This window comes from Filicampus tigris, chromosome 14 (assembly GCF_054856515.1).
Source record: "Filicampus tigris isolate MCC_2025a chromosome 14, RoL_Ftig_1.0, whole genome shotgun sequence".
In the NCBI taxonomy this organism is placed as follows: Eukaryota; Metazoa; Chordata; class Actinopteri; order Syngnathiformes; family Syngnathidae; genus Filicampus; species Filicampus tigris.
Window position 1 is genome coordinate 11,049,783 of NC_141230.1, and position 23,694 is coordinate 11,073,476.

The following is a 23,694-nucleotide window of genomic DNA, read 5'->3' on the forward strand; positions in this document are numbered from 1 at the left end:
CCAACACTGGTACATACACAAAGAAACCTCGAGACTCATAAGCTGCGTTTGAATTGTTTAACCTAAAATAGATGCACAATGACCTTCTAGTGTAATTCTTTGTGAGTGCCTAAATTTAGACTTACATTTACTTAACCAATCCCTTGCGTTACGCAATGTTTCAACATGACCACAATTAACAGGCATCATGTTACACGTTCTTGGCAGCAAATCCAGAGAGGGTATTAACCAGCCTTTTGCGGGCAACTGCCTTCTTTGTATTAGTACAGTATGTGACTGGCGTCATGCATTTCAATCTTTGCCCTGTTGATTAGGAGCACCGAGTGACGATGTAGACTGCTGCACTAGATTCTCGCGCTAGCCACTTGCGCTTATAAAAGGGGTACTGTTTTGGCTGAACAGTTTACATATTAAAATAAGTGTTGTTTATTTCATACAGCACACAGTGAATGAGACACTATCGTATTTTTTTTTTATTAAAACAAATGGCAGGTTGACCACTTGGAAGGGCCACTGCATACTTATTACTAGCCTGGCAAGCCACACCCACTCTTGCCCTCCACCGCAACTGGGCCCCGGTTCAAAACGAAGCGTCCAATCAAATTCATTTATTTGCTTTGACGTTTCCCGTAACGTCATTCTTCAGCGACGGAAGTCCATCCTCATTCAATTTTTTTCTAAACTTTATTGTAAACTGTATATGATACAAAAGTTGTAAATAAGGAACAATTTTGGTAATAGTACAAATACAGGAAATAGAACAATCAGTCAAATAACACTCTATATATACAGAGAAATAACCAACAAAGAAAGAATAATAATAAAATAATTTAAAACAAACAGATAGGAAAAAACTCATGCTTCGACGTGCCAGGGTCACGAAAGTTTCCAGAAATTTAACTTGATGCAAATCTCCATTGTTTTCAGAGCCTTTGGATTGTTTGAATATTCAATAGAACGGATGTACTGTCTAAATTCGTTATAAAAGGCAATAATGCATGGCTTTCTTCCACGGAATTTACAACAATGTATATTATATTTTGACATGAGTACCAAAAGATTAATCAGGTATGTATTACTTTTTTCCATAGTATCTTCAAAAAAACCCATATTTTTTCCAGGCGATGATGACATCCCTTACTATGAATAAAATCACACAGTACCTGCCAAAATAAACCAACTGAAGCACAGCTAGTACCGAAATAATGAACATTTCAGGGCACGTATCACAGAAGCTACAATTCTCATCAATGTCCTTCTTAAATCTCTTGTTTAGGTTTTAGTTGGATAGAATTTATGGATCTGTTTAAAAGATATTTCTCTAACTTTGTTCGTAATAAGATATTTGATAGAAGCCAGACTTTTTTCCACTGTATTATCTAATCTTGGTAGGTTAATTGGACACTCTAAATTGCCCCTAAGTGTGTTTGTGAGTGCGGATGTTTGTTTGTCTCTGTTTGCCCTGCGATTGGCTGGCAACCAATTCAGGGTGTCCCCCGCCTGCTGCCCGAACACAGCTGGGATAGGTTCCAGCACTCCCCGCAACCCTTGTGAGGATAAGTGGTATAGAAAATGGATGGAAAGTATTAAGAATACCACTAAAAAAGTTTATCAAAACAAAACACGTTTTTTTATAGGGTGATTTATTTGTTAACTGGACACAGTTGAATGGCAGATGCCACATGTATCTGGAAACAAGATGGATGAGTGCTGGATGTTTGCTTACTAACATACCCATCGTTCAAGGTTGGGGAAACTGAGAGAGCATTTTAGCCGCCATTTAACCATCAAACAAAATCTCTAAACCGTTAACCCCCACAAAAGCTCATCACAGTGCTAATCGGACAGGTTGCCCACCCCTGCTTCAGAACAATGCCCTGACAAGTAGCAGGCAGTCTTAGAAAAATAACTATTTACAGAACTATTCAGAGACAACACAGACAAAACCTAGTTGTAATAATAATACTACAAATGTTGAAAAGTGTTCTTGGAGAGCCGGGGTCAGCTACCTATTGTAAGCCCGCTCCTTCTTGGCCCTCTCCAAGGCTTTGTCCATGGTCTTCTCATTTTCGCCGCGACACTTAGGGCAGTACCACTTGCCTTTGGGCTTGTGATGGAGGCCCACGCAGGAGAAGTGGAACCACTCAATGGGACACTCGTCGTTGTCGCAGCCGATCATCTCGCCGTAGGACACCTGCTCGCACAGGCAGTACGTGGGCTCGTCAGGGTCGATGGGCAGGTCCGGCGGCGACACCTCCCGCTCCGACTTCCCCTTGGATCTCTTTTTCTTTTTGGATGAGGTCTTTGCTCTCTTCTCCCGGGATGCCCCAGCGCCGACATCGTCGGCGGTGTCTAGACCGCCGTAGCTCTCCCTACTCTCGCCGTTCTTCTGCCGCCTGGAGCGCTTGCCGCCAGACTTGTCTCCTCCTGCCGAGCTCGGCGTGACATCGTCGCGTTTCTTGTCGTGGTGGCCCGTTTTGCTCGGGGTGGCGGCGGACGAAGATGAGGACGACGTGATCATGGATGCCGCGGCGGTTGCCAAGGACGTTGGCGTGGCGATGTGGCTCTCTGGAGCTTCTTGGGAGGAGACAAGGAGTTGGGAATGCCAGTCTAACTGCCGGGTTCGGTTCTCCACCAACTCCACCTGAAACAAAGTACATTTAGTACTCATAAAGAGGATATTCTGAGTTCATATGCTCTAAATTGTTAAATGCGTGAAGGGCTGGAGGATATGGCCTTAAAATAAAATCTCTGATATTTAAATAAAAAGTCAATTACCAATTAAATCCACCAATCACCCAGTCCGGATTGGTGGTCTATTTGTTGTAACATACTAACCATTTGTCCAGCAATCTGAATCTTTTCATCTCCGAGCTCCTGACTGCGGATCAGCGCCCTCTGGATAGACAACTGCAGCTTGCGTCTCTGGGGTGCGTCCGATTCCTTGCGATACCGTTCGTATGCATCCTCGAGCTCCTTCAGAACATCTGATAGAAAGAGGACAGCATCATGGCTGATTACAAATCTTTATAACTACTGTCCGGCAGTGGTGGAGGACTTTTAATGCATTTATTAAACTCATAAAGTGAAACGTTCTTAATCTTTCTGTCCTGTCTTGTCAAACTTAATGTGTTAAGCTACATGTCAGAGTCAGTGCATTAATGTGTCTGTATGACAAAACCAGATGATTTTAATTTGGTGAACAATGTGCATTTTTACCTTGATATCTGGCATCAATTTCCTTCATGAGGGACACACTTCTCTGCAAATCAAATGGCAGTGACTCCACTAAGTCCAAGTACTCTTCCACATAATTGACAACAACATGGCCGGGGTCGCCATTGGTGGCGTTCAACATCGTGCCTTCACTCTTCGTGTCACACACACCTCCTCCACCTGGAAGAAAATGTAGCGAGAAGGCTGTCATTTATGTACAAACAGCTGCTCTAATGTAGTTGGTATAATTAATAATCATAATATTGTAATCTTGTTATTTAGTCTTCAACCGCTTCAACTGTCTTATTTTAAGGTTGATTAACAAGGCATTTTATCATTTTACTTCTGTAATGATGGGCTGAATTTGGGTAAATTTCCACTGCAAAAGATGATCTGGTGCATACCAGCATTGAAAAACAACCTGCTCTTTGTTTTTGGTTCTGTGGATTTTTCAAAGTTCAGTCAAAACAAAATATGTGGAACTGTGCTTTGAAAACGGCTGGCAGTGAATGAGTTAATATCGCTGTACTCAATACTTAGCATTGCAAACCATCACAGCATTAACAATACAATTATAAAGGTTGTTTTTTGGAGATATATAAATAAAAAGCATCTCAATGTTTCCGCCTTCGGAAAAAATCTAACGTGGATTATATTAAACACCATAAGGGGGCAGGGCTAAAAGACGTTCACTGTACTCCATAGATGCAGGAGTTGATAAATAACGTCGCTTTCAAATCAGTTCCAACCCAATACGGTGGTAATGAAAATAATGACGTTATAGGTGGCACATTGAATATATTAGTATGTATGTAACCTCAAAGTTTTTTCCCTCGAAACTACGACAAGAAAGCGAGGCTTGCGTGAAGCTGGTAGCAAGGCTAGTACGTTAGCTCGTTTTCCCGGCGACTTTACACTAATTAGATTTATGTAAACGAAGCATAAAAGCAACATTTGATGTTAATTAGGGAACCGACGTCGGTTAAAATGTTATGCTCATTGTAGAATATGCGTTTTACAGCGTCGAGTAGTGACGTCTGAGCGTGTAGTAATTAGCGTATTAATGCAGCAGCTAGCCCCTTCGGCGAGTTGCGTCAACTCCAATCAAATGTTAATTTGAAGAGTCAATGTTGTCCGTGGCAACCGTTTTGAAGTCTTCCATCTCTGGGTAGTGTGCATTTAGCCATGTATAACTTGTAGCGTTTGCTTACCGAAGTTTCGTATTTAGTCTTAAGAGTGGGTCAGTCAAACGTTGGAGTTAAACGAACGGAGCAGAAAAAAAAAACTTCGTACGCTCAACGCAACGATCGTCAAATCTATGGATATTTGATCACAGAGGTTCACATTTCGAATGCTAAAAACTTGAAAGTTCCTGTAATTTCTTGGTCGCAAACTGTAGCTAGCGTGGTGATTTATCACTGCAAAACAAACATAACCGTTGTATTTCTATTCCGCGGTTACTCGAAGGCATGCTTACCTGTGTGTGTACATATATTGCTACTTTTCCAGTCAGTTTTCTGCTCTGAGCGTCAAATCAAATAAAGAGGTTGATGAATGTTAACATCAATCGTGCAGTGCCAGGGAGCGAGTCGGCGACTTGAGAAGCTAATGCTAACCGTTAGCTCGAGGTGAAGGTCGGATTTGCGCATGTGCGTAGTGCCACACGCCGCCATCAACACTGGTCTTTCCAATTACCGCCAAACCCATTCAGATAGAGTTAAATACAATGTGTAATTATTAGATATGCATTTCTACTCGACGTTACTTCCATAAATTATAATACTGTAGGATTAAATGTGGAGTAGCAGTCATAAATTGATCCGTTCAGGTCGATGCTGCCACCTGGCGGCGGACACAGGTTAGCCTTTTCTTTTTACAGTGCAGTACAGTATAACGGTACTTAGATAATTATCATGTAAACTGACTCACACAAAGTCGTATTTTTATTTTTTTCATAAAAAACATCAATTACAACCACGTTTATATTTTCCCCAATCACTTTGGTGGCCTCGGAAAAACTGTTTGAGGGATGCTTATGTTTACATGATGCATACACAGAGGTATAGTCCACACATCTTCAACCTTCGGGTACTTTTATTTTTCATTAACCCCCACCCATTTATGAAAACGACTGTAAGTAATAATTGGGAGCAAAGAATGAAAAAAAATAACACAACTGCCTTTGTTTATTTTTTGTATGTACAATGTCAGTTTTCATCTTTCAAATAGATTTTGGAAGACTGCGCCAATCTCATGGATCATGTCCGAGGTGGTGGTAGACCTGCCGTGTCGCTGGAAGGCTTGTTTGTTGCACTGTCTGGTGAGTGAAGAGGCCCCCATCGCTGCAACCACCGACGGGTTCACACTGCGGTAAGACAACAATGATGGACTTGGCAATAATACATGTTACTTTAAAAAAGGAATGAAACATTTGGTTCACTTGCACAATCAAATGAGATCCAATATAATACCTGTATCAAATTACACCTTTGTGAAGGTGAAGATGAAGTTAATATTGCTCTATTGATTTAATGTAGGTTTGCAGTGTTGAATTGCACGATAAGATAGTTTTAACATTCCCTCTCGTGCATTTAACAACACGTTGTATAAATACAGTGCAACATCGGAAGCTCCAAAGGTTGTACAGTGCGAATTTTTCTGGAAATGTATAATATAATAATATATATAATATATATAGCATAATTTTCAAACTCTTCTATTGGCTAGACTAATGTTATGGCTGAGCATATGATTGCCACCATATCAAGTTGACTCAAGACTCATCCATATTTAATGCGTATTACCAGCAACATGTCTTATCAGGTTTATGCAGCACCCACCCTGTGATCAGTCCTGCTTGAGAGGCAGTGTGGGCCCAGTGGGCCAGTACACCAGCAGATCCAGACAGAAGATCACCTTGTCCTCCACATCGCCTCCCACTGCCCTCTGTGCTGCATGCGACCACTGCATAAAAAAAACAAACGAAAAAAAAAAAAAAAAACAAGGTGACACTATCAGTCACTGACATAAACCCTCATCCAGTAGTAGGCTCAATACAAACCTGTGCTACCATCTGCAATTAGATCCTTCTCTCCTTTAAGCAGCACAGTGATGTTTCCCATCGTTTCGCTTAGCTGCAGTACGCCACTACGGTGATCAACGCTGTCCACGGCCTTATGTTGCTAAGATGTCAACATGCAGACGCGTTGAAAACACTTTTAGCACAGACTTGAATTCATCACTTGGCAAGAGACCCACCAGCGTCTCGTACAGTCGCGTGAACTCCATGAAGTTGGGCGTGATGATGCCCTTCTGGTAGCCCTGAATAACTGACGGCTGCTTTGTGACCAGCCATAATCCGTCCTGTAGAAGAAGGCAAACAGAGAAAAACACCGCATTGACTCGCTTTGATTTTGTAAACACAAGACAAACCTGATCCAGACAAACACTCACTGCATCGATGACGATTGGAATATCTCTTGCTTTGGACTTCTCTATCACCTCCTACAAGGGAGAAATGCATTACTTGTGGAAATAATCCATGCCTGCCTCCATTGGTCTTATCCAAAAACATCTATTAAATGCCCCTCATTAGCGTATAAGCAGAGCCTGCTTTTAATCCTTTCAGGAGTGCATGAAGGTGTGGCAAAGAAGGCTGGAAAAGTGTGGGGAGATTCCAGGGGGTTACTTCGAAGGGAAAACGTGTACATTGGAACCTCGTGTAATAAACTTTTCAAGTTACAAACAACATTTTTGTAGAAAAGACACTACTAGTTACGTGCATGTTTCGTTATGCGAATCGTCTCAGCATGGACGAGCAGATGGATCAGTGCTGTGCTTCTCGTGCTTTTTAACCATCATTGGCTCTGCGTAACTCAGAGGTATAATTATGCTTCTTCCAATCACAATAACAATGCATGCATTACCATTCATTTCAAATGGGAAACTGTTCCTCGATTTACGAACGCTTTGAATTACAAGTGGGGTCATGGAACCAATTATGTTCATACGTTGAGGTACCACTGTAGTATATAATATCTATAATGTATAATGTAAAAGATTATATCTTTCTGTGACAACAGTCTTGGAACTTTTTTCGACACACCTTGTCAATAGCTGCATAAGTGACAAAACCAGGCAGTGACAACACAGACGTAAATATTGCGACGATACATATATAATACTACGATTAAATTATTGATTTAAATGAGGATAACTTTCCCATTATTGCAATGGCCACCATTAGCAAAGATTTAGCTTATTAAATGACGAATGCAGCTCTAATGTAGCACATTTGCATGTTTTTTCATTGCCTATGCTTTTGCTGTACTTTCGATTTAAAGCGGATGGCTGATGCAGAATTTTTATCCACAATAGGAAGAGGCCTGATTCTGATCTGATGATATGCAATTCCAGGTATTTCTTTCCTGTTTACAATACCATTATGCAATTCCGCATTGTGTCACTTGAGAGCAAATAAATTAATAAAATCATAATTGTTTTACATGAAGCATGATGAATAAATCCAATACATGTAACAGAATCCCCAGCATGTAAAGAATCACGTGGTCTATGTGAGTGCTAACACAGTAGCCCTTACTTCCATGTTATAGTTTAATGCATGCAAATATGTTGTACGTGCCTTGGCTGTTTTTAATAAGAAGTCTTCCCTCCCTAGACCAGGTCCCACTACAAGGCTGTGCAGTCTCGGAAGCCATTTTTCAATCTCCTCCACCGCGTTTGGGCTGTCCCTTTCAAAGGTGCACACACACACACACATTACAATTAGGGACACACAATTGGTACAAATGTTACATAATTAACTCTAAAACCTAGAAATGTCGCAATTCAGCCACAGATCTGCTTTGGGCAAAATAAATAAAAATAAATAAATCCAGAGGTCATTAATTGTGGCCCATGTCATAAAGCAGAACTTCTTCTCAGCGAGCATTTAAAACATTCAATCCATGAGTATGTTTTGCTTAAGCTTTTTTTTTTTTTGGGAACACCACCACATATGGGTGCCAATGACGGCAGGGAGAAAATGTGATGACCACTACTAGAGCTTTGCATCCCTCAAATAAAAGCCAATTTGATACGTATCACATACAGGGTACGAGGTGTTTCTAAAACGGCACGTTTTGAAATGGAATACTTCAATTTGGTTAGACTCAGTGAGATTTAAATATTGCTTGACATTGCCTGTACAGTTCATTAAGAGTTCATGCAGGCAGTTTAAACCTGTAACAAACAAGGCTATTAGAGTTAACAAAAACTAACAAATTAATTGAAGAAGAAAAAAACATTTGTTTAAACGAAATAAAATAAAAACGAGAGTGCTTAAAAAAAAAAAAAAACTGAAACTACATTTTACTTTTATAAGTCTAACTATCACTATAGTGAAAATGTCATTTGTTTTCATCTTTGTCAATTAATTTCATACATGAGCTTTCGGGGGTTATTTCAAACATTTCTTTCGATATTACCATTCAGCCATACAAAAGAAAGAAGGTCGAACAGTCATTTGGAAATTGTGGTTTGCTTTACTTGATTACACAATACTTGGTGACCTTTCTTTCTTTGTTGCACTTAACAAATACTCCACATATTAAAAAACAAACTAATACAAACAAAATTAACACGAAGCAATTTCAAACAAATAAAAACCAACAAACCCACTCTAAAAACTAATTCAAGCTAAACTAAATTAAAAAAACAAACATCAAAATGAAATAAACTGTAACTAATGAAAAATTCCTAAACTATTATAACCCTGAAAACAAATGAACTCAATTTACATTATTTCCTATTGATGTTTTTTTTTTTTTCCCAAAACTGGAACAAATCGGACGCCGACAAGCGCCCTGAAACCTTGTAACCGACTTTAGCGGACCCCCTGTCCTCTGTCATGTGCTGAAATACTGCCCAGATAAAGCGATTACACTGGATCATTATAGTTTTTAACTGCGACCAAAGTGAGGCAGCGGGAGTTTTTCCTGCCATCTGCTCGCATGATCATTTTACACAAATGGTCTACTCACAGGACAGGATGAACTATGAGCTCAGGGCTGTAGGATTTGATTACAGCTGCAGCGTCTTTGGTGCAGAACACGTGAGACAAGTCAGCACCCTGGAGACGAGACAAAAACGTTGCACCGACGCTGCATTTCAAGAAAAAATACACAGTGAGGTATATGCGTCTTACCACTTTCAGTGCAGAGATGGCAGCAAAGTAGGGCGCTCCAGTGTAGCTTGAAGGTGAAGACGGAAGCATTAGAGCGTGAAATCAAATGTGATCAATACAAGATTGAAATCTGAAGCTGGCGTGCGCACGCGTGCGACATACTCTTGGCATCCGCCAATGATCCCGATTCGGCCATCTTGTCCCTTGTGCTTGTGGCTGGACAACGGAGGGACTATCTTCTTCACTAGAGACAGGATGTGCTCCTCCATGCCCCCGTCAGATGTCGGGGCCAGGCTGTAGCGGCGCTCAAACACTGTAGTAAGAAAACAGGGTTTAAACAATGTTTGGTTTTAAGTATATGAAATCTAAAATAAATCAATAAGAAAATAAAATACACCAACAATACTAAAAAGAACAGCTCATTTGTCCCCTGCTTAAAAAAAGTGGAGAAGTTGCAAAGTCAGATCTTCATAAATAAAAGATCATTTTCATCCAGGTATGATCATCCGTTAACTGATTGTTAAGAATTGTGGATTTTGTGGAACTGATTGTTGATTAATCGTGTCTTGAAGAAACTGAGGCAATATGGATTGCACTACCGTCAAAAGAACATTATTTGAAATTGTGGGAAAAAAAAAAAATCTTTTCATATTTTCTGGAAATGAAAATGAAAATAAGATTTGAATAATTATTCAATTATTTTTTTCCCTGTTAGGCAAATGCCCATCCCTTGTCTAAGGTAACAGAATTTAATATTATCCTCCGTAAGCGCATCGCACAACAATCTGATTAGCGTGAGATGCAGTTTGTTGACCGTGTTACATTAGATTCTCAATGGATGGATCATTTATATTACTACCACACCTACCCAATCTGGATTTATATTTGCTGCACGTTGTGTTCATGACAGTGATATGATTTATTTTCCGTCTATTCTAATCAAATAGACCAACTATGGTAATTTCTTAACATGTCAGTAAAGTGGATTGCCACCTGAGCGCAATAGAATACCATCAGGATGGGAATTTGACCTTGTCCTTGATTAACTATGGGGAGAATGAACATTAATTTATGTAAGAAATTTCTCATTTCCAATTTGTATGGCGGAAATCTCAGAAATGTGTTAACACCTGTTTTCATGCCAGTGTTGTATGAAGCCGAATAATGGTGCCATGGCCAAGGTCTACATATATGTAGCTCAACTTCCCATAGCTGATGTCATGTTGATCTTCCAGACAAGAACTAGTTAAGAGTGAATCAACAGCGCCTCTACTTGTTGGAGCCAAGCTTGGGATGGAACTGACATACGGAGTTTTGAAGTTCTGAACAGCGCAAAGCGACATAGTTTGTGCAGAGGCATTACAATACATCATCACAAGAAGGGGCACCTTACCCTTTTTTGATTGTTTACTGGCCTCTGAGTGTTTTTCATACCAATATTTACTAAAATTTTGACTACCACTTTGACTACTATGAAATGGAAGTTGAACTTCATCATAAACCGAGAATCCCCTATAAAACACCCCCTAGAAGAGGAAATACGGTATGTAGTTTGGGCATCAAAAAACGAACAGAGGTCCTTTGATTGGGTTCCTTGCTGTGGCAGTAATACCTTCAGAATTCATTAATCACTTGAGGTGATTTTTACTTTCCACAATTTCTCCTGTGTTCAATGTGAATATTTACCTGAAGTCTCTATTCAAGTCTGCGCCGGTTTATAGGAGGCATAAAAAACTACTACAGCGCGTTACGTAAAAATTCATGTTATATCGTTGGAAGGGAACTCGTCGAAAACAGAGCACACTCTGTATTGTGCACTCCGTTTTGCCTCACCTGCAGATAATCCACAGTCATTTCCATATAATCAACCAAATTATTTGATCACTGAATATGCCCATTCTTATTATCAAACATTAAAAACACATTATAGTACAGGGTGTTCATAAAGCCACTTTAAATTGAACAAATTGATATATATTTAAACACTGAATTCTTTTTATTTATTTTTTTTTCTTTTACTTATTTAATAAAGCACACCTCTAAATGGGCTCCACTAGTTCAGAAGCTATAAAGTGGGGGAACTTTGTGAACACCCTCCAATATTTCCTGTAAACAGATATTTCTCAGCAAACAAACCCCGCTGGAGGTAACCATCAGATTCAAGCCTCATTCAGAAACAATCGCAAAAGCATCATTGAGTGAAAACTCCGCCACAACCTGTTTGTCTGCACAGGTGACAACCACACTAATACCTAATGGCTGAGAGTCTGGCTTCAACAGCTGACCCTGCTTGGCCAAACTGTTTGTTGGGGGCGAGGGCTGGCGGGATGTGCACGACAGCAAGGGTTGGGAGAACACGGGGGCGTGGGCGGGCACGGCGATTTTCAAGTGAGGAGGGGGCGCCGCTCCCGAGCCAGGCCTGCTGGAGGAGATGTTGGAGAACATCTGACCGAGCATCTGGAGCATGTGCAGCTCCCTGGCGTGCTCCGCCTCTCGCCGGTTGTCCTCAGCCTGCAAGCGGCTCTCCTCCATGCGGTAGAAGTTGTCCTCGGCCTGCGAGCTCTGCTTCAGGAACTGCTCCATTAGCCTCTCCATAGGGAAGTTAGCGCGCCGCCTCCGCCGCTGCTTGGGTGTGGAGGCAGAGCAGTTCGCTGCCAACTGGCTGCTGTTGGGAGGTCTTTCTGAGGTACCTGAAGGGGACACGAAACATTTTGCTTTCAATATACATGTAGAAGTCTCAGAATTTTGATGGTAGAGTAGCTAGTCAAGAGTGGTCATCCACTAACGTTGCTGTTAGCGCTAGCCCCAGGTTGACTGGTGGCTAGCGCGATGTTAGCTATGAGACAGAGTAAAGTGTTGCCCTGCCTATTTGTGATTTGCTACTTGTGAATTCACCTCACTCTATCCATCCATTTTCTACACCTCTTATCCTTTTCGTGGAGAGCTGCAGCAGACATCGAGTGAAAGACACAAAATCACAAAATCATATTTTTGTGAAGAAAACTTTAGAAGAAGACTTTATCATGCACCCGGATCTCTAATAATTAGTGTATTGTTAGCTTTGAGACAGTGTTCCAATAACAACATCAACCTAAACTGTCCTTAGGTGTGAATGTGAACGGTTGTTTGTCTATTTGTGCCCTATGACTGGTTGGCACCCAGTCAGGGATGTACACGGCTTCTCGTCGTTGCTTCACCTGGAGTGGAGGCCCTCTCAGGCCACATTATCTGCTTCAAAACTGGTTTGGCAACGTTCACATTCTGTCTGCATGCTGGTATTAGCATAACTGGTATTAGCATAACGGTGATGTGGTCTGACATTCTAATGTGGGGGAAGGGGAAGGCTTTGGATGTCTGTCTGTGAGTCTTTAATGCAAGGCCCTAGTCTGCACCGATAATAAAGGTTTTATAATGGCGACTCTGCAACGGATTAATTCTGTCAATGATTTTGTTTTTAAATCTGAAAAAATCCTGAACGGATTGCGTTAAACTGGATCAACAGAGTTCATCTGTACCGCATCTCGTCATGTTGTCTGTACTTTATTCTACCTACACTAACCTGAATATTAAATACGTATGTAACTCTGGAGTATCTTTGACACAAAAACACAATAAGCACTAACTTTAATTGACGCATAACAACGAATGCATGTGCACTTACTGTTATTGCCCACTGTGACTTTAACCGGGATGGGAATAGGAATACTGGGGTACTCCAGCTTTACTTCAGTCTCAGCAGGGAAGGGACAGTCTCCAGTACTTTCGGAGTAGACGTCCTGAGCATCCTCCGCATCCTCATCTAAGCCGTCCACGGCCTCTTCCCCTCCCGGCCCGCCATCTATGAACTCTTGGGGGTCAAGGGCGGGTCGGTTGCTCAGGATCCTCTCCATGGTGTCGTAGAACTTGGCGATCTTGTGATATTGCCTGTTGTTGCGCAGATTGCCCTCCTTTGCGAGCAAGTATTGTCTTTTGAGGCTCTTAATCCGCACCCTGCACTGCTCCGGCGTGCGCTCGAAGCCCATCGCCGCCAGCCGCCGGGACACGTCGCGGTAGACGAAGCTGTTGCGGAAGTTGCCGTCCAGCGCCTCCTGGACGTCCTGCTCCCCCCAGATGTTCAACAACGTCCTCGTCTCCGCGTCCGACCACAGAAAGCCCCGTGTTGTGTTGTTGAGCAGCATAGTCGAGCCTCGAGTACTTGGGATGGATGTCGCTGGCCTGGTTCGCTACCCGTGCGTCGTCTCCAAAAACCCCAGGCAGGGCGCTATCTGACCGTTCAAGTGTCTTAAAATTGTGAAAACGTGCGTATTGTTTGAATGAGGGAGCATCTGTATGTCGAATCGCGGTGTTCTAGCTAAACCTTGCCATGTTTATCCTTTACGTCGTTCGCAAAAATGCCTAAGCTGGGAAGTTTCACCAAAACTGAACAAGGACCAGCTTTCTAAACCAATCCACGTCGTTAGCCTCATTTTGGTGAATTTAGGAAACTGACCTCTGATCGGTCCTCTCAGGGAGTCGGTTCGCGTCCACCCCCTGGTTTACGAGGTGTCTGCGGGGTCTTAAAGACCACCAAGTCAATTTTACAAGCTAACAACATGGGCGTAAACTTCGACACAACAGTGAATATAACAGAAGGAACGCCGTAACACGGAGAGGACAATATATTAAACACGTGGTCCCACTTTACCTTCCATGTTCAAACAGAACAATGTGGCGAGAATTGACACCATTACGGTGACAAACAAGAAGGCGAACGTCTGACCGGGCTGCGGCATGTTGTTGTCATTCATTGTTTACTGACATGCTAGCCGTCAACACGAAGCTTTTCACCGAGAGGACGACCCTATGTGGTGCACACACTTCTTACCTATACTCCAAGTGCGTATCAACGCTGTCAACTGTGCACAAATACGTCTGGTCATAAGGCTTTACTTAGCCACAGCAATACAGGAAGAAATAGTTCACGATGCCTTCAAAGACTGCTCGGAAATTCCTAAATCCACTAAAAAACGGTCATAACTATATGACAATTCTAGGACATAAAGCTCGGGTCCTATAAATAACGTATTTTCTTTTATCTGGATTGCTCGACGTATTCATTTAGACTTGTTAGTGGGACATATTTTAGAATATTGACATATCAGTATCATGTAGGTGTTGTCGTGACTGTGTTATTATCAGTGAAGCCAGCAAAACTCGCGAGACTTCAGTTTAGTGAGCATTTAGGGATTACCTCCAAAATTGTAATTAGCTTTTTCTGTGGCTTTTATTTTTGGGACAACGTGATAACGAAAAGTGTTGATGCTATACTGCTGAATGGTAGACTAGAATTTTCTTCAATTCATTCCAATGCGAAAGCTAATATTTAATAATCATATTTGAAGAATGATTTATTTATCAATTTCATCCATCCATCCGTTATCTATACCGGTTTTCCTCACAAGGGTCGTGGGGCGTGCTGGAGCCTATCCCAGCAGTCTTCGGGCAGTGGGCGGGGAACATCCTGAATTGGTTTCCAGCCAATCGCAGGGCACACAGAGACAAACATCCGCACTCACAATCACACCTCGGGGCAGTTTAGAGTGTCCAATTAAGCTACCAAGCATGTTTTTGGAATGTGGGAGGAAACCGTAGTACCCGGAGAAAACCCACGCAGAACATGCGAACTCCACACAGGGAGGCCGGGATCGAACCCACAACCTCTGAACTGTGCTAACCAGTCAACCACCGTGCCGCCCTTATCAATTTCATGCCCATTTAAATTATTTTATGGCATGTCACAGGTGACAGGACCCTATCCGGAGGGACAGACCTGTGCAGCATTCACCCTGAATTTCACACTTATGGACTGTTTAGAGACTGAATGAACATAACATGCATGTTTTGGGAATGCGGGAGTACCCAGGCAAAAACACACAAGTGTAAGAACATGCAAGAAAGTCCAGAGTTGAACCAGAGACCTCTCGACTAGTTCACTGCATGTGCGGCAGACTCACTGACCACCAATTCGCCATGCTACCCTCCCCTAGGAATATTTAATACTGTAATAGAAAATCACGTCAAAACAGTTGCTAATTATAGGACAGTGATTCCCAAATCACTGTGCTGCAGCACTTTTGTGTGTGATTATAAAATCATTATTTATGTACTGCAAATAATATCGCTTTGTATAGTGGCAGGAAGAGCAATTCAATGCTCTTCCACCAGATGTCAGAATGCGTGTCCACACGCCCATGGTTTTCACATTGAGTCAATACATTTGTTTTTGTTTTGTCAAATTTCTGTTTGATGGGGTCCGTGAGAGTTTTCCAATGTAAGCATGTTCCTTGCCCATTAATACTTGGGCAACACTTCTATACAGGAGATATAGGTGACTGACAATGACATTACAGTGCCTATAAGGGCTCAGATAATGACCAATCACAGCTTACCTGTTGGGTTTGTGCACGTGGCGCTTGCAAGCTGAGCCTTTCAGCACTATGATGTGATTTTCAGTCAAGAGCAACTGGCAAAATGGCCGCCCTCTGAGATGGATAAAAACGGGTGGATTTTGCTGCTTAATTCATATTCCACAAATGCAATATTAATCAGTATATCGTGTTTAGACTAATGACTAATGATGGCATATACCACATTATTGTAAAGATTATTTTTGACTTGACTTCCCCTTTAATAACTTTGAGCTATTGGAAGCATTTGTTTTTGGTACCAAACTTAAAATTTTTGTTAAATAATTGAAAAATAGTTGAAAAACAATTTTCATTGACTTCTGAATTCAAAACCGTTTATCCATCGATTTCTTATGTATATGTAAAAATATGACATGGTAAGTTTATGTTTACATGGTTTCGGAATAGTTTTGGAAATCATAACTAGCTTGACACACCTGCTACAGGGTTTGTTCCAAAATTAAATAACAACTCAATATTATTTATCAAGCACTTTAAAAACAACCACATATGAAACGAGGTGTTGCACGTAAATAAAAATTGAACTTCAAAACTTGAGAATTGAACATGACGTAATTTAAAGACAACAAAACAATAACAAAGTTCAAAAGTATGTATGTATGTATGTATGTAAATTATTTTCATTTTCATATTTAATAAAATTAATTATTTAATTATTCCGTTATTTTTTTTGTGACTGTATTTGTTATGTATTCCAAAAATATTAAAGACAACCTATTTCATGACGTAGAATTGAAAAAGCGCTCTAAAGTGTGTTATCCTTATGAAGAGTGAAAAGCGCCTTGAAGGGGCGGGGCCACGGTTGAACCTGCGAGGCGTGATTCAAGACAAGTTGCCCAATTTCACTTCCTGCTTTACTCCACTTGTGGTTGCTGCAAACACTCAAAGGTTCGAGCGCAGATTTCAGGATGAGTATCTTGTAACAGTCACCACCTCCAACTATACCACGTCAAAAATGGCGTTTGTCTACCGTACGCTCTTGACGTTTACGAAGTAGACCGCCCATTGTGGTTATTTAACGTAACGTAACGTAGCGGTAAGTCCGACTGAGGGAAGTTGCGCTGAACATGCCCGAGTCTTCCAAGATGAGGAAGCCCGACGTGAAAGTGGTGCTCCTGGGGGACATGAACGTGGGCAAGACGTCTCTGCTTCACAGGTACACTGAGAGGAAGTTCAAAGACACCATCAGCACCGTCGGAGGGGCGTTTTTCCTCAAACAGTGGGGGCCCTACAACGTCTCCATATGGGACACCGCTGGTAATACCTCCTCTCAAATGTGTTTTGTTTTTCTATGTGTGCTTATTCCCTTGGGGTTCGCTGGAGACAGTCTAGAACGCTTAATGTACGTGTAAAAAAAGAAAAAAAAACGTCTCATGATCAGAAAACTGCTATAAATTATCACCAGAATTCACATGCACATCTGTACTTGTGCCCACTTCAACCACTCAAAATATCAAAACAAATGCCATAATATTTTGCATTTTATGGGCATAATTTTTTCCTTCCCATTGACGGACATTGACTATAGGGTAAAAGCTTAACGTCCCTTAATGTTAGAAAACTACGACCGATCGCCAAGTTTCATGTGCACATCTCTAGGTATGCCCACATCAAGCAATGAAATACTAAACAAAAGTGAGTAGTTTCAGAGGTTGAAGTGGGCATCAGCAGAAATGTGCCTGTGAATTTTTATAAAGAAAGGTTGTAGTTTTCTGACATTGACGTTAACCTTTTTTACATTAAGAGTTTTATACTGTCCCTACTTGCTGCATTTGCCCAATGATGTGTGATTCCCGCAGTTGAGGCAATCACTCGCATGTGACCTGCAGTTTAGATCGAAGCAAATGGGAACTCGTCTCTCTCATGGGGTCTTGTTGGCACAAGGCTTACATGTGTGATGAAGTGGACAAAGTATCTGCTCTATGCTTGTAGAAGGGGAGGCAGATGCCAGCTCTGAAAATGAGTTCAATTTTCCCCATTTGACTGATTCTCCCAAGACCCACAGATTATTATCTTCTGTGGCAATAAAAGTACTGTCTCACTCCCTACCGAAGGAAGGAATACACAAGGCTCTCTTATTTAATTAGAAACAAAGTTTGTTTCTAGCGTTTTCTGTTCTTTAGGAAGTAGAGCATGGGTTAGTCTCATCAAACAGCGGAGAAAACAAGCTTTTTATGTAAACATGTTAATTAAACAGAACACACTTTGATGCTAGCATTTTTTTGCTTTTGTGACACCTCAAACTCTTAAGTAATTATCAAACGCGATGTGAGTGACACTGATCTTTGGCTTTTTTACATGGCATTCGTCATTCACGCAGTGTACCCCGCAAGGTCCAACATTAAGCGCTTTTGTTTGGGCCACCATGAGCCATGTTTTGGTCGCCCTGTACATTCATGAGATATATGGTTTGTTTCAAACAAACCATATATTTCACATTTAGCATTTTTATACTGTTTTCATTTAAGCCGGTAAGAAAATTGTAGTACAACTCAAAACAATGAATGTTAAATATTACAGAATGAAGGATGTGTTTTAATGTGATTTAATCATATTGATCAAATTTACACTGTGCAGGTTGTGCTGGTGTCACTGAACTTCAGGTAGTCTGACACAGCCACATAGTGTTAATGTAGAACCCTGCATTATCTTCCTTAAGATTATGATGCACACTTCCTACTCATTACCATGACACATAGTCTGTTATAACATAACATAACATTACATAACATATTCTGTTTGAGTGAGGTGCCTAAACATTCCCAACTTCCATGTTGGCATTTTTCTCCCTTACAATCATGTGACTAGCTGAGATTTAACCCCTAATCTTTATCTTCTTCTCAAATGCTGATTTCAAATCCAAAGCGATGCAACGCCACCATCTACAGGGATCTCTTAGTCATTACAGTGGTTTACAATGGTCAGTTTCACAGACAAGCGGGGTGAGAGCCTCTTCCACACCTACCCAAGAAACGTACGTAACGCATCTATATGTTAACGGTTAGATTTACTAATTTAATTAGTACACATTAGTAATTTACTTTACTAATGTGAACATCAACAGCAGTGGCACATTTAATAGATCAAACCCAAAATGTAGACTGGATTATGATCCCAAAATACTTTTAATATCATTTCACACCCATCTTGCATAATTTCCCTGAAAAGTAAATGATTATGGATGATTTTGTGTTGAATGAATTAATTGGTGTGCAAGGACGATGGTGTATGTCGCCTCTTCAAAGCCTGTAAAAATACCAATTAATACTTTCCTAGTAGCCATCTTACTACGTTTTTGACTCTGTGATGCGAGAGTGAAAATAAAAAAAAAAAAGTTACTTTTGTAAGATTAGAGATAATGTTCTACAGAAAAATTGGCGAGTAGGGGTGAATGATTCTTAACAGTCATGAAATTATATAAGTAGGCTAATCACTGTTCATATTATGACACAATTTTATGGTAACAGCGTCATACATCAATTAAATGTCAAACAACAAGCAGAAGCTAATCGCAGCAAAAGTTAACATAACAAAATTCTCTGCCGTAATTGTGATAAGAGACTGATTTGAATGTCTGTTTACTTCATGTTACTTCCGATGTATGTTTGTCTTCTCATAACACCACTTGTTGAGGTATAGGTAGAGCTGTTCGCATGAATTTTCTGGACATTGGTTTTCGTTTTCTAACATTAAGCGATATTAAACGTTTTCTCTATAGTGAACGTCTATGGGGAGTAAAAGGGGTAATTTCTATAAAATCCAAAATACACTGGGGATTGTGTTTGATATTTTGAAAACGTTAGCCCAATAAAAAAAACAAAAAACAATCCAAGTCCAAAGCTGGGCCTTTGATGCTTTCTTTACTGACCATCTTTTGTGGTATCATGTGAGACAGAAGTTTGAACGTTCGTGTGAGAAACGTATATATAACCCCCCCAAACATTCGCTTAGCATTCCAAATTGTCCAACGTCCCCGGCATTCAATTCCATGTTGCTTATTATTTGTCCAATTACCAGCAGGGGCAACTCCTCAGCAAGTGCTCCCTCAGAGAAATGCTAAAAACCTTTCGTGATGGTTGTGGATTTGACCCATGGCTCTTGTTGCAAACGGTTACGAAATATTGGAATTCATCCGTAGGAAAATCCAAGGTCAACTCACAGGAAGAACGTTGGCCACAAAGAAGTATAGCGTTTCCTCATTTACAGTCTGGGGTTGTATGAACATGTTGTGAGTGGTAACCTTTTTAATAATGGCCTGTCTTTCAAATTGGGGTTCAATTCTAAAGCTCTGTGACAAATTCTGCCACAACAGTCAGAAACAGACATTCATTGTGCACTTTCTCTCACACTAGCAATTGATTATTCACGATGACTTTTGCATTCATACAGCGTCTCTGCCCCGTGCTAATCTGAAAGATAATAATGTCCCGTCATGATGTTTACTGAACGTGCTAGCTGTGACGTGAGTCATTATGCGGACCGCTATGTCAACTTGACTTACTGAAATACTTCAGTAATGTAAGAAAAGGCATGGTTGGTGAGTCACTTCCTGTCTGTGTTTCCATGACCTATCCCAAGACTTAATCGTCTGGTTTAGTGGGTCACCTTGCTTATGAAATGCAAGATCAGCGGAATTCTGCTAAAGAAACCTGTTGTGTGATGTTTTCAAAACAAACAAGCTGGCCGCTGCTCTTTTCGTCTTTCTAGTCTGCCTTTTTCATTTGGACAGCTGAGTTTGTTTCAAAACAATGGTTTTAAGGATCTTACCCTGTTCCTCTTAATAGTCACATGATGGTGTCATGACAGGAAGACCTTATGCCCCAGCCAGCTGTTTTCCAGAAGCACAACATCTCATCAGTCCCTCCCAGAACGTGTATATAGAAATACTCACATCCTCAGCAGATGTATTCTGGGACATCATTGTGGTATATTGTACTTATGGTCACACAGAAGGTGATTCCTCACATTGCATTGTTGTCTGAAATGACGGTGCATTGAATATTCTGGAGTTGCTTAATCGATGTGTAAAGAAATTGTTCTATGGCACAACTTTTCCAAGCAACAATGTTGTGCCTGGCCTGGCCTGAAAACAGGAGGTCAGAGGATCCGGAAGGAGATCAAAATCTTCTGTATGTTGGACTTCAAATATGTATGTTGCTCGTCGCCGTTTTAGTGTGTCTTCAATGACCGCTCTGCTTGTCCGACTGCGCTCCTCTTGTTTCCGTTGGGAATGTACAGGTCTTTCTTGCCTTTGAGCCACTTATGTGACTAGAGGAGCCTCTCAGTTACGCTGCTTATATCGAGAGTTGCGCTCATGCACGCGGTGCACATTGAATTCCCTGAATGCAAAATGCCCAGCTCTGCCGATACCGATTATTAGTAGTCAAGTAGGCCGATGATGAAATTTGGAGCCGATATGAATTTTCAGCAAAAAGGAAAATATTGGTGTTGAAATCCAAACAAATCTAAACTCTTATGAGCATGTGTTTATTGAACCACTTTTGAGATTTACAGTTTTTTTTTTTTATTATCAATGTTTGCCAATATACATAAATTCTAACAAAAAGGGAGCCCCCAGGGTCATCAGCATGTCTTCAAAAGTTAAATGAAACTTAACAAAATAGCTCCATATAAGTTTCTACAGTAAATAAAGCCCTCCAAAATTGTAAAATCACAGAAATGTTAAAGTTTTACTTACCTTTCCTTCGGTTTCAAACAAAAACCAAAAGTGCAGCACGTTCCCAGGATCAGTAGAAATGTTAACTGAAAATGTAAATAAATAGATCATTGAAGTAACACAGTTTAAAATTGGTTTATTATCGGCCATCAGATTAAAAAAAAAAAAAAAAAATTGAAAAAAAAAAGGCAGATGCCGATATTCGGCAAAACACCGAATATCGGAGCCGATAATCGGTCTCCGTCCCTCTCTCTCTCTCTCTCTCTCTCTCTCTTTATTTATTTAGTTATTTATTTCAAGAATCTGAATCAAAATGCATTTAGGGACACATAAACCATACTCTTATCAAAATTTGCTGTTGACCTTTGTTATTAAAGTTGTCTTATTGTTGGTGAAGAAACACTTCTTGAGGCAACTGAATGAGGTTTTGTACAGAAACAGAGGTTGTTTTTGTTTCAAAACAGCTGAGTTTTCCCACGCTGGGCTCTTGGGGGCCTGTGCATGTTTAAATTGACCCAGTTTTGCTGTGCTACGTTGTGCTTCATATAATAGCTTACCAAATACATGAATACTAAGTGGTAATGTGGACAGGATAACTAAAGAGTGTTGTCACCAGATAAAGACTTGTTGATGATTTAACCAAGAGTCACTTGGGGTGCATGGCGACCAGAAATACCTGCAAGTGTTGGGTTTTTTTTTGTTTTGTTTATGTTTTGGTCAGAGAGGCATGAATCAAATCGGGGAAAATTCACTAGTAACAACCTGCACTCCACTTCCAGTCAAGTCAACAGACTCATTCCAGGCGCATGATCATTTGTGCAAAGTGCAAAGTCTGTAGGTTAAATGAGGCCGAGAAAAGTTTTGGCATGCACTGTACCTTTCCATTTTTTCATACCCAAACATGACACGACAGTATGACATTATGAAAAGAATTAGTTGGAACTTATGTAACAAATTTAGTCGGAACAGGTCTACTCAAATCCAGCCCCAATCCAAAAGTGAGTTGGTCATAATCAGACTTGAAGTGTGTGCAAATCTTGCGGCTTTTTTCGCTGGCATCAAACTTTGATTCTCCCTCCACAGGCCGGGAACAGTTCCACGGCTTGGGCTCCATGTACTGTCGCGGCGCCGCCGCTGTCATCCTGACTTACGACGTCACCAACTGGCATAGCCTGGCCGAACTTGAGGATCGCTTCCTGTCCCTGACGGACACCGCCAACCACGACTGCATTTACGCCGTTGTGGGCAACAAGGCCGACCTGACGGACACTAAAGCAAAGCTGTCTCAGGAGATGACCGACGTGAATCCAATGGAATCCGAGGAGGACAGATCAGATGTGCTGAACGCTTGCCCCACGCCGCCCGCCTCGCCCGTGTCCGTCTCCAGCGTCACGTTTCCCAAACAAGTCACCCGCGAGGATGCGCTGGCATTCTACGGGCGGATTCTTCGCTACAAGGGCTCGGATGAGAAGACCAGCCTGCCCGCTGAGAAGATGTGTTTCGAGACCAGCGCCAAGACCGGCTACAATGTGGATACTCTGTTCGAGGCGCTCTTTGACCTGGTGCTCCCCTCCATGATGAGGAAGAGGAATGAGAACCTGGAATCTGCCACCGTGGACTTGGAAGTGTGCAGGAAGGGCGGCAACAAGCGGGGTCGATCAACCTGCTGCTAAGACCCAACAAGGGAGAACCAGAGGAAGAGTTTTATTTAACAAGTGATGGTACCACTTAATATGTGAATTGACAAAGAAACCACTAGCATTTGTCACCTTAATACTTTCTTCATACTGTGAAGCAGCATCTAATTGACATTGTGAAGTCTTCCCAATGACTTAAAAGTAGATGTCTGCGGACAATATACCGTACACACTTCAGTATCCGGAAAAGTAGTTTTCATGAATTTCACTAACCTAACTGCACTAATTGATATGATTAGGTGGTGTTTTACACTGTCTTTAATAACACTTTAATTTGAATGTTTTCATGGATCAGACTTAAATCTGTTATCGTTATTAACGCCAATGTATTTTATTTTGTTTATGTAACTTGTCAGTTTCCGTAAGTAACGGCACATAGCTATGTTGAATTTTTAAGACAATTATCATGATAATAAAGATTTTTATTTAGATGTGGTTCGTGAATGAAATCAC

The 23,694-nt window shown here is 41.1% G+C and overlaps 3 protein-coding genes across 3 annotated transcripts; 1 reads left to right on the forward strand and 2 right to left on the reverse strand.

The window, feature by feature from the left end:
- Positions 1-665: 665 nt before the first annotated feature.
- Positions 666-4,913, reverse strand: ing1 (inhibitor of growth family, member 1). The gene is made up of 4 exons (XM_086052462.1): positions 4,694-4,913; positions 3,220-3,396; positions 2,839-2,987; positions 666-2,644 (listed from the first exon to the last, which is right to left on the reverse strand). The coding sequence occupies exons 2-4, from the start codon at positions 3,356-3,358 to the stop codon at positions 2,006-2,008; spliced, it is 927 nt and encodes a 308-aa protein (XP_085908588.1). The 5' UTR covers positions 3,359-3,396; positions 4,694-4,913; the 3' UTR covers positions 666-2,005.
- Positions 4,914-5,384: 471 nt separating this feature from the next.
- naxd (NAD(P)HX dehydratase) lies at positions 5,385-14,064 on the reverse strand. The gene is made up of 11 exons (XM_086052460.1): positions 13,062-14,064; positions 11,653-12,090; positions 9,563-9,713; positions 9,422-9,467; positions 9,258-9,346; positions 7,859-7,967; positions 6,670-6,720; positions 6,475-6,579; positions 6,278-6,398; positions 6,057-6,180; positions 5,385-5,581 (listed from the first exon to the last, which is right to left on the reverse strand). Exons 1-11 carry the CDS (start codon positions 13,576-13,578, stop codon positions 5,431-5,433), a joined length of 1,902 nt encoding a protein of 633 aa, XP_085908586.1. The 5' UTR covers positions 13,579-14,064; the 3' UTR covers positions 5,385-5,430.
- Positions 14,065-16,649: 2,585 nt separating this feature from the next.
- rab20 (RAB20, member RAS oncogene family) lies at positions 16,650-23,676 on the forward strand. The gene is made up of 2 exons (XM_086052463.1): positions 16,650-17,124; positions 22,628-23,676. The coding sequence occupies exons 1-2, from the start codon at positions 16,935-16,937 to the stop codon at positions 23,215-23,217; spliced, it is 780 nt and encodes a 259-aa protein (XP_085908589.1). The 5' UTR covers positions 16,650-16,934; the 3' UTR covers positions 23,218-23,676.
- Positions 23,677-23,694: the final 18 nt, after the last annotated feature.